This window comes from Apodemus sylvaticus, chromosome X (assembly GCF_947179515.1).
Source record: "Apodemus sylvaticus chromosome X, mApoSyl1.1, whole genome shotgun sequence".
NCBI lineage: Eukaryota > Metazoa > Chordata > Mammalia > Rodentia > Muridae > Apodemus > Apodemus sylvaticus.
This window is the reverse complement of record NC_067495.1, coordinates 149,773,969-149,788,033: the sequence shown is the minus strand read 5'-3', so window position 1 is coordinate 149,788,033 and position 14,065 is coordinate 149,773,969. Positions and strand designations below refer to the sequence as shown.

Below are 14,065 nucleotides of genomic sequence, written 5' to 3'. Positions count from 1 at the left end.
CTGATTATACCAACTACTGGCAGAACACAGAAAAGTCACTTGCCATTTTTATCTTAGCAGCCAAGGAGAGAAGCTACTTTTCCCTCTTCTGGCCTTTCTTGATCCTGCTGCTTACGTAGTGTCCAATTCTGATAGTCTCAGTACTATTCCCTAGTACATCCCAGATTCACCCCAAGAACTGGGGATGGCAGACACCCTGTCTTGGATGAACTTGAACCATAAGCTGTGTTCACATCATCCAATCCCCCAGCCAACACTTACATATGTTAAGGAGCCCCCACCACCCTTAGGGTGTGGCCAGCTCTTTAAATGACTTATCCTGGAGAAAGCACTAGAAAAGTGGCTTTATGCCTATGGTAGGATGCATTTACTTGGGACTTGCATCCAGCCTCTTCCCAACTAGCCTTCCATGGTACTAAGGCGCACTAATCAAGTGACCGATGTCCAGCCTGTGTAAAAAGATGACATGAAGCACTACTGCAAGCAGGTTTTTAGCTCATATCCTAGAGAGCAGACACCTCAGTAGAGAATAGGGTACTCTTGGGAGGTGTGGGAGGCGGTTCTTCAAAAATCCAGCACTAAACTGGATGCTGTAAGTAGCAGCAGACCAGGAAGAAACATGGAATGGCTATGGTTAGGTGCGGGAGTCCAGGAGCGTTCGTTCCCCTGTGCTTAGGGCAGGTGCTACAGTGACAACTTGAAGTGCATCAGCACTTGCATGCAGCCTATGATCAGCCCCCACACAGGAGACCACATAAAGATTAAGACTAGTTATAACTTGGTGATGGCTCTGACTGTTAAACCTGAGGGAGATTAGGAAAGGTGCCATTCCCAACCACAAGATACAGTAAGAGTCCTCCAACCCAGAGTAGTCCAAGAGACTCACTGGGTCCTGCAGCCCTAGGCTGACAATGGGAAGATTTCCTGACAAAAGTCAGAGGGTAACCCAGCTCTGCCCTGGGGACTGGTGAGGAAAGATGGTTATTTCCTCCTTTTTTCCCCTCAAGACAGGGTATGTCTGTATAGCCCTGGCTGTTTGGGAACTCACTCTGTAGACCAGGCTGGTCTTAAACTCAGTGATTCACCTGCCACTGCCTCCTGATTTAGGAGGCACTGCTGGGATTTAGGCTTGCACTACCACTGCCCAGCCAAGATGGTCCTATTTTAAAGAGGCCACCACTAGGAAAGAGAAGACCAAGGTACAAGACATGCTGACAATCAGGACAAGGAGAGAGAAAACAGAGGACGTTGGGGAAAATATAGCTCTGCTCAGTATTACTATGTGCTTTCCAGGCAGACAAGGGCAGCTGGATCCCCAGCTCTCCCCATAGACACAGGAGCCCCGTGTCTTGAATGTACTCATGTCAAATAGTGACTGTTTATTGAAAGAAGCAATGGAGGGCTAAGGTTGTTGCTCTCAGGCCTGGATGTGGCTCTTTGCACTGAAAGCTAGGTAGTAGATCACTATGCCAATTGCTGCAGCCAGCACCTCCGTGGAGACCCAAGGCCCATTCCAGGTACCCTGTAAAAAAGAGAAAAAAAAAAAGAAAAGAAAAAAAAAGAAGACCAAAAGACATCTCAGGGGAGTGCCAGGGAGTGGAGCAGTTGCCCTGGATCACTTGTTCTTAGGACACACTTAAGGACACACAGATCAACAACAGCCCAGAATCTGGGCTGCAGAGGTATCAGAGCTTTTCCTTAGACAACCCAAAAAGATGAAGCGTGCCCTGTATTCTCTGCTTCCAAGACAAGGGCACTTACCCGATGGTCCACACTGACTGTAAACAGGGGTGGGATGATGGAAACATCCTCATTATTTCTTTGAGCCTGTAAGGGAGGTACTGGGGTCAAGAAGTGCTGGGTGATTTGCTCAGATAAGGGAGAAAGGAGCAAGAGACAAGGAAGCAGGGGCAAGAGCTCAGGAAGACAACCACTTGGCTGGTCCTGGCCCGTAGAGTGCTGACGTTACAGAAAGGGAATACAGGATGACCAGGGTAAAGAGGATTTCAAAAATAGGGCATGCCCTCCCTCCTTGGGGCCTCAAAGGAGCTCCAGATGATACTCGCCTTCCTTAGGAGGCTGTAGGACTCTTCATCGAAGAATCTGACCTCATAGGTGCCTGCATGGGCGCTCTTGTGCTCCAGGCTCCAGGACACCTGGTTGGGTGTTTGGCAAGGGGCGGGCATAGCAGATACACGGGGGATTACTCTGCTAGTGTTGGCACAATACCACCATGAGCAGTGCTTAAATCTTTGGTCTCTAACCCTGTTTTGAACCATTTCCCCAACAACCCTGAATGCAGTATCCCTTACCTGATATCGACCCACATCCTGGCCACGGGTTACAGGAAATTGTTTTCCACTAACGTCGGCATAAAGAGCCATGTTCTGGATGGGGGGGAGGTAATAAAAGCAAGAATCAAATTTTCCTCCCTTCTCTGGGCATACATAAAATCCCCCATTGTGCTGCCCAAAGCAGTACTATGACTGGGGAGGGAGAGTAGGCCAGCAGAGGGCTATATTATATATTGGTAGGGGTTGCTGTGGAAGCCTCAAGAAATAGCCCTGCCACAGCCCAGAGCCATGGTAGGCCTCACTCATGGACACTGTCATATCTTTCTTCATCTGTTTCCCTAGCGATGAATAAAACTACATATCCCTTATAAGCAGTTTATCCTAACCCACAACAAGCCTGTTAGCTGTACACAGGAGTGGGATGATAAAAAATGGCCTTCTTATTTCTTGAGCTTGAGAAGGAGGAGCTAAATGAGGTGTTTAACCCTAGGAGTATTGTCTCCCCAAAAGTTCCGATTTCTTTTTTTAGATTTTTGGAAGAGCAGGTTAAAGGTTTAGGCTGGGTTTTTTCTATTTTAAACTTATAGAACATTCATACAGACACACACCTGGGCAAACTACAACCAGAAAAAAGTTAGAGGGGCCTGACCCTAGTGCTTTCTCCCATTGCAGACATTCATCCAGGAAACAGTGGGGTGTCTACCCACATTACTGCATGGAGGCAAAGCGTACCAAGCAGGTCAGGAAAATGCTCTTGAAGTACTTGCTAGGATCTGGCCTCGCTGTGCCCTCATCTCTCCTGCACCCTGTGAATTGGAATCCTTATTCTCCCTGTTGATAGGATCCTCAGGTCACTGTCAACTGCCAGTGAAAGAGTACTGCCACCCTCATCTCTTCCCCTGCACCCTCTCTGCTGAGTCCCCACTGTCTCACCTGGACCCTGTTCTTGCAGGTCAGTGAGATCTCCACGATGAATACAGTCTCTGTAGAAATGACGGCATCTGAAGTTGTATAGTAAGAAGGGGTGATCTGGGGTTCCAGGCAGGCCTCTGCTGTGGGGAGGAGGCAAAGCCAATTTGTGTGTTCCAGGCAAAAGGGCTTACCCTGGCTCCGCCTCTCAGACTTGGTGAGCTGAGGACACAAAATTCTTCTATTCCTGACAGAAGGTGGGGTCTGAGAGATGGATCCTAGTACTCAGTCAGAAGTATAGTGGAAGGGGCCAGTGAGAGCTGTTGAGACAGGCCAGGGTGAAGTAGGGAAAGCTTTGCAGAAGTGAGCCTTGATGCAACAACATGGGAAGGAACAGGTATGTTTGAGGCAGGCCAGGGGCTGATTTCTTAAATTAGTATCTGAATCTATGACAGGGAGGTCACAAAACAGCTCACCCACTCTTAAAATACCCCAGAAGCCCAGTGGGCCAAGGCAGCCTCAATTCAAAGCTACGCACTTCCTTAACAGCCTACTGAAAGCACTGTGCAGACCCTAAATAGGGTGTTGTCAACACATAGTGACTTTCAAGACAAGGGTCTCTAGACCCATCCAACTGAGAGAATGTTAAGACTAGTCCTAGTGTTTCCTGCGAGAAGTAAACTCTGGGCCCAAACACCAAACCTGTCCCTGTAAACTAAACACCCCTGATGAAAAGTTCTCATCCAGGTCTTCTCCAAATGTGATGATGTCTTGAAATGACCAATTCAGCTGGAGAAGACCTTGTACCGGCATGAACAGCAGGAGGAAAATGCCATGTTCCACCAACCCTTCTGTGACCTGCTCAGCTGGGCCTTTCCCTGTGCACACTATGGAAGCCCCTAATAGGTTTTACAGTCAGGTTTTCCTTTTTAAGACACTGTTAGCAACAGACTGGAGAATTCTCTGAGAGGTGGGTAGGAGGGATGGCCAGAGGCTAGTATGTATGTACAGAAACCAAATCATTCTGAGGCGCTACATGCCCGGACTCCAGATTGGGCTCAACCCCACCACCAGATGTTACAAATGGCTCACAAATATCAATGGGTCTGTGCACAGTTCAATTTTGCTGTGAATGTTGGGATAGATATACCAGGGTCTCACGAAAAGTCGAGGGTCTGGGCACTAAAAGCCCTTGCTCACTTCATTGGTTCCCTATCTAACTTGCCTTGTGCCCTTATTCTGGGGAAGCTTGGCTTATGCAGCATTGGTTCCTCGCTGCCAGCGCTGCTCTTCTGCGACTGACTACCTTCTGACACAGGAATCAGGGACATACATATCACTTTCCCTGCTGGAGCTGGTGGTCGGAGCATGGTGCTGCTTTGGGGATCTCCCAAAAGCAGACAAGGACGTTTCTTCCTGCAACCTGGCTGCCGGGTAAACGTGTGTGGTGCTTTGGTCGCCACGACACTCATCTGGGGAAGATCCCGCCAGCAGCGACAAGACCCGGGAAGGGCCAGATCCCCACCTCGCGCACACCCTTCCTCCCCCAGCACCACCTGCTAAGGGACAGGGGCGCGCCCCGAAACAAGCTCCGGCCAGGCCGCTACCTGAGCAGCAAGACAGGCCGGACACCAGGAGTAGCGCCAGGGCGCCGAAAGATGCCACCGCCGCCATCGCCATCGCCTCTTCTCTGCCGAGGGGGAAAGAGAGCAAGCCGCCCTGAACATGCGGAGCAGACGAGGAAGCGCGACGCGTAAGCGGCCTCAGCACCCAATCGTGCGTCGGCGGACTGGGTCGGGCTTGGTGACGTCGCTGGCGGCACTGACGTGTCCGCTTCCCTAGCCAGGGTCCCAACCGGTCGCACTTCCCTCCTTCTCAGCCTTCCCCTCCCCAAGATGGCCGCAACAGTGCTCCAGGCACCGGAAGGGGGCGTAGGAACCGGTGTAACCGTGCGCGTGCGTAGTGTTAGCCTTTTCTCACCCCGTACCCCGGATTTCTCGCCTGTGCCCAACTGTCGCGAGAACGGTGCTTAACGTTTTGACCTGTAGAGGTCCTCACTTTTCGTCATGGCGCTGAAGGTGGCGATAGCTGCTGGCGGTGCTGCAAAGGCAATGCTCAAACCTGCTCTTCTCTGCCGTCCTTGGGGGGTGAGTGGTGAATGGGCGGTGGGACAGTTACCGCGCTTACAGGGGGACTTAACACCCAATTGACACCCGGAATCGGGTTATGGCTCTTAGAGCAAACCCAGAATTCAATTGGCTGTGCGGGGCGGGGCGGGGAAAGGGCTGCACTCTGGGGTTCATTGGTTGCTTCTACTGTCAGTGAGGAGGTTGGCTGAAATTGACTCTGGTCTGGCTCCTCTGTGACTGGTGACAGGGGCTCCTCCGAAAGGGTTGGGAAGGTAGACTGCAGTAGCTAGGTGTCCCCTCCATAGTGTCCTTGTGAAAGCCCTTTTGAAGAGGCCACGTGTCCCGGCCCACTTTGCACTTACCACCTAGGCTGCTTGTGTCTGGTTTCTTCACTCAGTTCTTCCTTGGTTTTCCCTCTCTTAGACTGCTTTGTCCTAGAGGAGGTGGAAAATCCAGTCTCTCTCTCTGTGTGTCCTCCGTGTGCCCCTCCCCCAAACTCTCTCTGTCTCGTCGGACACGCGATTTCTCTGTGTAGCCTGGAACTTGCACTATAGACTAGGCTGGCCTTGAACTGAGAAATCCTCCTGCCTCTGCCTCCCAAGTGCTGGGATTAATTAAAGGCGTGTGCCACCACCATCTGGCTATCAGTAATTCTTGATCCCTCTAGTTCTTCTGCCTACCAAGCCAAAAGGCCAACAAACAAGCCCAAGCCCCTGTGATGAGAGTGAACCAGGGTTTCTAAGACAGGATGCCTCTAAGGCTTGCTTTCCTGGTTCTTTCTTTGGAGTCTTGATTACCTGGTTTAGCTCCTGGGTAGTACTGCTTAGCACCAGAAAACCAACAACTAGTTCTGGGGAATAAGAGCTATGACCTCCAGGCCTTGCTCTTCCACTGACCCAGAACATGGCATTAGGCCAGTTCTCTTCTCTCTCTGGGTTTCAGTAAGGAGAGAGGACTTCGTGTTCTCAAAGCATTTGCTGACTCTGACCTTCCAGAATGCCATGTTTTTTGACTGAAGCCCCTTCTGCTTACCACATTTCTCTCCTCTATTGTCTGGGGAAGGGAGCTACATATGCTATATGAAATTCTATTTAAAATAGGGACTTCTGGTTCAACCAGATGGCTCAGTGGATAAAAGCATCTGCCTCAAAACTTTGGATACCAAGTTTGATCCTTGGCATTCTTGTAAAATGCAAGGAGAAAAAGGACCCCACAAAATCATCTTCTGATTGCCACACATGTGTGCTATGGCTTCTTCCACATTGTTGAGGAAAGACCAGCACCATATAAAGGATTACCAGAGGCACTGGTGGCTCCAGCAGCTAGGCTTCTGTAAACTCTTAATGAAGACCATTCCTCCTGAATGTTTGTGTGCCTTTGTTGGGATGGGACTAGGTGGCAGTGAAATGATTGGTAGCCAGGCAGGGCTTTGCCCTGAGACTGATTGTCCTGGGTATAGGAACCCATATAGAGAACTCAAGGTCTTTTTTTGATTTGTTTCCCCCCCACCCCAGACAGGGTTTCTCTGTATAGCCCTGGCTGTCCTGGAATTCACTCTGTAGACCAGGCTGGCCTTGAACTCAGAAATCCGCCTGCCTCTGCCTCTCAGAGTGCTGGGATTACAGCCGTGCACCACCACCACCCGGCAGAGAACTCAAGGTCTTGAGTCCTGCTGGTTGACATCCCCTGGGAAATCACGCTATCATTATTGGTAGTTGACCAAACACAAACATGACAAAGAAGCCTTAGGAAAACATCAAGTATGGGAGCCTGTCAGCAGGGGATTGAACTACCCTGGACCTTTGTCTTTCTGCAGATGAGCTAAGGATGATGACTGAGCAGACGACTTGTGCTCTCCTCAGCCTGCCTCATACTGGGCATCTTTGATTGGACAACTTGGACTCAAGAGGGAGAGCTTTGGCTGGGCAGTGGTGGTTCACGCTTTAATCCCAGCACTTGGGAGGCAGAGGCAGGCGGATTTCTGAGTTCGAGACCAGCCTGGTCTATAGAGTGAGTTCCAGGACAGCCAGGGCTACACAGAGAAACCCTGTCTCGAAAAACAAAACAAAAAAGAGGGAGAGCTTTGTAACCCCCTAAAAGAAACTACCCATATCTATATATAGCAAGATCAGGGGCCTGTGCTTGGGAAGTTTTCTAGGACTGGGACAATGCTCCCCTGTAACATCTGGCTTGGAGGCAGTTGTGGGATAGATTCAGCCCTAGCAATGATGTTGTCATCTGTTGCCATCTGGCTAAATTTTTCAGCAGTTAACTGAAGTTGTTGCCTCCATTCTATGGATTGACTAATCCCCCCAATTTTGTTTTTCGAAGCAAAGTTTCATGTAGTTCAGACTGGCCTTAAGATCTCTTTGTGTATGAGGATGATCTTGAATTTCTGATCCTCTTGTCTCTACCTTCTAGGTACTAAGACTACAGGTGTGTGCTGCCATGCCTTGCTTCTGTTCTATGGATTTTTTTTTTTTTTTTTTTTGGTTTTTTGGATTTGTTTTTTGTCGAGACAGGGTTTCTCTGTGTAGTCCTGGCTGTCCTGGAACTCACTCTGTAGACTAGGCTGGCTTCGAACTCAGAAATCCACCTGCTTCTGCCTCCCAGAGTGCTGGGATTACAGGCGTGCGCCACCACCGCCCGGCCCTATGGATATTTTGATGTAGATCCAAAGAGTATCTAGAGTAGCAGATGGTGGATTTGGTCTCAGACATCCTTGGTCTCCTTATGTTTCTTCATTTTCTGATGTGCTTATTTACCTAGAAAATGTACCCTGTGGTCCCAACTCTGGACCAAGTACTGTGCTTGATTTTGGAGTGACAGTAGAGGGTGAAACAAACGTGTGCTCTGTTCTCATAGGCTAGGAAGAAAGCAAGGAGGTGCTATCAGGTAGAGTGATGCCTCTTAGAGGAATAGGGGGTAGGGCATAAGTAGAATTTAGCAGTCTAGGGAGACTCCTAGGAGGAGGGGAAATCTATGCTACCTTCTCAAGGAAGGAATGGAGAGCCTATAGACAAGACGAATCTGATATTCAGACGTACTAGAAAAAAAATAAGTATGCATGTGGCTGCATATATAATAAGGGACCCTTAGGGCTTAGTCCTAGTGGTCAATCTTCCTACCTCTTGGCTTGGGCTATTGAGTGGCATTCGTGCATTGTTAGTGCCTAGGTAACTGAGCATCTTGTAGCTGTGGGCCAGGGCTACTGAGTGGCATTCCTGTATTGTTCATGCCTAGGTAACTGAGCATCTTGTCGCTGTGGGCCAGGGGAACCCAGAGGGGAATGGTCAGACTCTTCCTGAGCCTTCTGGTCTTTCTGAAAGAAGGCATGCCTCTAGAAAATGACTACAGTGTCTCAGCTATTGGATAGAACATCGTGTTACTATCTGATGGATGAGTGGCAAAGAATCCTCAAGTTACAAGGAAGAACTTGGCTGTACCATGCCACTACTTCCTCAGGTACTCCTAAGTGAAGTACCTGGAGCAAAGCAGGGAGGGGAGGAAACCTTTCCTGTGAAGCTGAGGATATAGCCTCTCCCTACATGAGAGTGGGTCACTTCTTAGTACCTGGTCCATTTGGCCCAAACAGCTTTTTCTCTGAAACTGTCAGAGTATCACTAGCATGGCCAAACTTAGCTACTTCCCACTCATGGGACTGGGGACATTTACCAATCATCCAAGCTACACCACAAATCAGCTTACAGTTCCTTGTGAAAGTATTTCTCATCAGTCTTCCAGAAATGGCTGTATTTTTCTAGACATTTGATTTTTATTTCTGTTCTGAAAGACCATTCCTTAGGAGTGACAGTGCTTGCCTCAGGGCAGTGGGGTGCTATTTTCTCCTTACCTTTCCATTTACATTTACTATTCTGACCATATATTGGCTTTGTAATAAGGAAAAGCAAGAAAAGACATGAAATTGCTCAGAGTGGTGGCTTTCTGAGCTTTTCCTTTTGCAATATGTCGTTTGCCAGTTTTTCTCCTTATACACACAACAAAAACAATTGGCCAAAAGAAAATCAGAAGCCAATATAAAAGTGGGATGGGGACATACAGTTTTGGTTTTAGAGACAAGGCCTCACTTTATCACTGTGATTGGCTTGGAACTCACTATTTAGACCAAGGCCTTGAACTCAAAGAGATCTATTTGCCTCTGTCTCCTGGGTGTTGGAAATAAAACTTCAGTGCCTGACTCATACAGTTTTTATTATATTGACCCACAAGGATAGGGAAGTGTTGAGGCAACTTTGTCTGGTGTTCCTGTGGGACAGTTGTTGAGAATAGGGGCTTTGGAATATTCTAGACACATTTTGAATGGTTGTTTACTGGTATCAGTTCCTCTCTGCTAAGAGCTAGGATAGCTTTTGCCAACTTGACTTTTGGAACTGGACAGCTAACATTGTTATCTGGGTTCTCTTTGACAGGTTCTGGCTACCCATGAGACCTCCCGAAGGAGCATTTCCTCAGTAAGTACCTGCCTTGGATATGTGTTTGTATATGAACACATACATGTGGGAGAGAGCTGTGCTCATATATTTCCATGTGTGCACAAGTGTGTGTGTTTGTGTCTGTGAACATAATGCGTGTGTATGAGACTATGTGCATTAGATGTACATGTGCCCATGCACACATGCCTTATGTCTTTTCTCCCTGGCCCTTCCTGTCCTTCCCTCTGAGGCATGGTCTCCAGAGGTCATTGACACCTCCCCTTTCTCTGAGTTGTGTTAGACAGCATCCCCAGGGGAAAGATCCCAGTTCCTTAGTCACAGCCTTGTTTCTCTAATCTTGGCTGATCCATGTCTTCTTCTTTTCTGTCTTCCCTCTAGCAACAAACAATTGTGAGTATTCTCTGTATTAGATTTGAGGGGCTCTTAGTTGCTTTGGGGTTAACCCAAGTACAGGTGGGATTGAGGGGGTGGTGGGTGTTGATAAGGAGCCACAGAATAGCAATTCTGCATTGGCTGACCTATGGATTGGTGCTGGTGGGAAGAAGGGAACTGACTCAAGCCAGGGTGCACATTGGGGTATCCAAGGGTTTACTTTCACTGTCTCCCTTCTTCTAGCCTCCATCTGCTAAGTATGGTGGGCGGCATACAGTGACTATGATCCCAGGGGATGGCATCGGCCCAGAGCTCATGTTGCATGTTAAGTCTGTATTCAGGTATGGAGGGCCTGGACATTGCCTTCTCTCCCAGAGAAGATTGTATCCCAGGCCCAGCTGGAAGCCCCCAAGAATTTTGTGACCCTCTTGTTTGGTGTGGGTGGGCCCAGTTCCCTCTTAGTGGAGCCAGGTCAACGTGGGAAGCAGCAGGGGGAAAATTGGTGTAGGCGTCAGGAGGGGGGCGTGAAAGGTCCTAGGCTAGCATCTGTAGCCTGACTCTACTGCAGGCATGCATGTGTGCCAGTGGACTTTGAAGAGGTGCATGTAAGCTCCAACGCCGATGAGGAGGACATCCGCAATGCCATCATGGCCATCCGCCGGAACCGTGTGGCCCTGAAGGGTGAGCTCAGGGGTTAGGTTGGGGTACTATACATGATTCCTTTTGTTTGTATACTGACTTTTGTGGGTCCCTATGGCTCCAGTTTCAGTTCCAGGGATTTTCTGATTCTTGATGACTCTTGTTTTTGGCATCTTGTTTTGTGGGCCTATTGACAGCATGGCTCTGTTATCTCAGCAGCCTGTATAAGCTTGCTCAGTGGCTTCCTCCCACCTCTTCCTTCATTTTACTATGCCTCGGTTAGAATCTGCTTTAACCCATAATTTTTCTTCAAAAGATCAGAGTTGTAGTTTGCTCCTCTGCCTGCTGCCTTGGCACCAAGTGGCATAGTCATGGACATTATACATAAGGATTATAGCAATCTTTTCTGGGTTTTACCTTGGTATGGTACACATCCTTAAATATCAATCATTTTGTGAACTTTAGCCCATCCACTGCTCTGTGTAAGGAATGTGTTGGCATTAAATGGGCCTTATATGAGCCACAGGACTCCATAAGCATTCTGGGTGAAATGAGTCTGGGCAGGTAACAGCTTGGGGGTTAGGGTTTTTCTGTTTGGCACTGTCTAATTGCCTTTCTAGCAGTTATTTAGTGGCCTCACTGGCCCTCTGGTTATCTTCCTCTGGATGTCTGGGCACTGTGGTCCAGACATGCTATGGCCTAGTTGGGACCTTTTCCAGGCAACCTTCACCTGATTCTGAGCTAGGCATGGGTAGCACCTCAGTTTGGGGCCTGGCAGTAACCCTAACCAAGGTCACTTGGTCAGCCAGTTTACATACACCCCTTCCCTTGTGGAGCTCACGGTAGCAGTTATAGCCTAACGTTCAACAAACTATTTTGCTTCTGAAAATGTCCTTCTCAAGTTGGATCAATCTTTGATGAACATTTCCTGGACCACATAGGGGGATATGTCAACACAGCTGAACCCAGAGGATTCCTCTCTAACTTGCCTATCTTGTTTGCTTTTGTCCTATAGGCAACATCGAAACAAATCATAACCTGCCACCATCCCACAAATCCCGAAACAACATCCTTCGGTGAGAGCCATGTACATAGACTGGTGGCTTGGTGAAGGCTAGGGTGGGCTATTCTGGCATTCATGACCCTGGTTAGTTGCTAGTTGGGTCTGTTTTGACATTTTCCCTGTCACTCCCCCAGCACCAGCCTAGATCTCTATGCCAACGTTATCCATTGTAAGAGCCTACCAGGAGTGGTGACCCGGCACAAGGACATAGACATCCTCATTGTACGGGAAAATACAGAAGGCGAGTACAGCAGCCTGGAGCATGAGGTAGGCAAAGCTACTTGACCCTCTTGGGTAGGTGGCAGTGAATATGGCCAGGGTCAGAGTTGAGGAGAGAACTTCAGAAACAAGGTAAGGTACTGCCACTTGAAGGGCTGGAAAAGCCAGATATACTTAGTAATAAGGCTGCATCTTGTAGTATTCCTGTCAAGCCTTTTGTCTCCTGGCCTCTTCTTAGAGTGTAGCAGGAGTGGTGGAGAGCTTGAAGATTATCACCAAAGCCAAGTCCCTGCGCATTGCTGAATATGCTTTCAAGTTGGCTCAGGAGAGTGGGCGTAAGAAAGTGACAGCTGTGCACAAGGCCAACATCATGTATGTTTACTCCATACTCTCCTATGTACTTTGAGCAGTTCCAAGGCAACTGGAAGAGCCACACATAGGGTTATGTCCTATTGTTCCTGAGGCTCTAGTCTTACTACACTGCATCCATAGGGGAGGGGAGGTAGATGCTTGTTTTTCCATCTGGAGAACAGGTTACAAGTTAGTCCTTAGGGTTCTATGACTCTCTGTATACCCTGACTCTCCAGCTGACTGTAGCGAGAGGTCAAGCTAGTGTCTTATATCCCCATCATCTAGGAAACTGGGTGATGGACTCTTCCTCCAGTGCTGCAGGGAAGTAGCAGCCCGCTACCCTCAGATCACCTTTGACAGCATGATTGTGGACAACACAACAATGCAGGTAATTAGCCCAGCTGGCTCCATAGCCTTCTGCTCACCCTTGGTTCTCATGGTTTCTACAACTCAGCTCACTTCTTTTCCCCTAGCTGGTATCACGGCCTCAGCAGTTTGATGTCATGGTGATGCCTAATCTCTATGGTAACATTGTCAACAACGTCTGTGCAGGGCTAGTTGGAGGCCCAGGTCTTGTGGCTGGGGCCAACTATGGCCATGTGTATGCAGTATTCGAGACAGTGAGTAGCCAGACATAACTCTGCTGTCTTTCTCTTTCTTTTATAGTGGCCTTGTATCAGTTGGTATCCCACAGTTTTGTGCAGCCATTGGTACTGCTTAAAGGCTAAAGTTTTCTAAAGGAAACTCAAACCCATGAGCATCTCCCTGAAGCTCTAATATGTCTTCATTTGCTGTGTCTGGGATGCGCCTCTATTGGATATGGTACATCATCTACCTTGCATTCTTGTATTTCCCCAACTACTTCCTTCTTCTCTTTACTAGGCTACAAGGAACACAGGCAAAAGTATTGCCAATAAGAACATTGCTAACCCTACTGCCACACTGCTAGCAAGCTGCATGATGCTAGACCACCTCAAGTAAGTGGGTTGCTAATGTCTGATCATGAGTCCTCTGACTAGCCCCTAGGCACTGAGAATCAAAAACTTGTTCTCTTTATCTTCTAGGCTCCACTCCTATGCCACTTCCATCCGCAAAGCTGTCTTAGCATCCATGGACAATGAAAATGTAAGGCTCCTCTTGTCCCCTCCTTGTCTCACCTTTAGTCTTCCCTCATCTACTCCATGTTATAGTGGTCTGACTAACCCTATATGCTTCAGGCAGTGACTAATACACTGGCTGTGATCTGTAAAGGAAGGGTGGTGTCAGACAGTGTCTAATCTAGAACTATTGCTAGTTCTTTGCCTTTCCAACCATAGGAAACAGTGGGTAGGCCTGGGACACCATGTGATTATGACATAAATTGGCCTGATATGTCCAAGCTTCTTGTTTTCTTACAGATGCATACTCCAGACATTGGAGGCCAGGGCACCACATCCCAAGCCATCCAGGACATCATTCGTCACATCCGCATCATTAATGGACGGGCTGTGGAAGCTTAGTTATCCCTACAGTTTGCTCAGCCTGTCTGTAGGACTCCCTTCTCATTTTAGCACTCCAGCTAGCTCAGGGGACAGGCTCCAGAATAAAGCTACTTCTGTTCCAGAACTTGGCTCTGTTGTTCCCTTACTCCAAGAC

The 14,065-nt window shown here is 48.4% G+C and overlaps 2 protein-coding genes across 4 annotated transcripts; one reads left to right on the top strand and one right to left on the bottom strand.

Annotated features, from left to right (window-relative positions):
* Positions 1-1,349: 1,349 nt before the first annotated feature.
* Positions 1,350-5,028, bottom strand: Ssr4 (signal sequence receptor subunit 4). Of its 2 annotated transcripts, none has more exons than XM_052170873.1 (6): positions 4,811-5,028; positions 3,228-3,346; positions 2,313-2,387; positions 2,067-2,156; positions 1,762-1,827; positions 1,350-1,522 (listed from the first exon to the last, which is right to left on the bottom strand). In XM_052170873.1, exons 1-6 carry the CDS (start codon positions 4,881-4,883, stop codon positions 1,418-1,420), a joined length of 528 nt encoding a protein of 175 aa, XP_052026833.1. In that variant the 5' UTR covers positions 4,884-5,028; the 3' UTR covers positions 1,350-1,417. The 2 variants fall into 2 exon arrangements, with proteins under 2 accessions (XP_052026833.1, XP_052026832.1); XM_052170872.1 differs by having other exon boundaries at positions 3,228-3,343; positions 4,811-4,968.
* A 129-nt stretch (positions 5,029-5,157) lies between these two features.
* Idh3g (isocitrate dehydrogenase (NAD(+)) 3 non-catalytic subunit gamma) lies at positions 5,158-14,035 on the top strand. Of its 2 annotated transcripts, XM_052170870.1 has the most exons (13): positions 5,158-5,350; positions 9,763-9,804; positions 10,165-10,176; positions 10,402-10,499; positions 10,727-10,839; positions 11,813-11,873; positions 11,995-12,127; positions 12,318-12,451; positions 12,716-12,818; positions 12,904-13,050; positions 13,313-13,407; positions 13,495-13,555; positions 13,828-14,035. In XM_052170870.1, the coding sequence occupies exons 1-13, from the start codon at positions 5,270-5,272 to the stop codon at positions 13,927-13,929; spliced, it is 1,182 nt and encodes a 393-aa protein (XP_052026830.1). In that variant the 5' UTR covers positions 5,158-5,269; the 3' UTR covers positions 13,930-14,035. The 2 variants fall into 2 exon arrangements, with proteins under 2 accessions (XP_052026830.1, XP_052026831.1); XM_052170871.1 differs by lacking the exon at positions 10,165-10,176 and having other exon boundaries at positions 5,159-5,350.
* Positions 14,036-14,065: the final 30 nt, after the last annotated feature.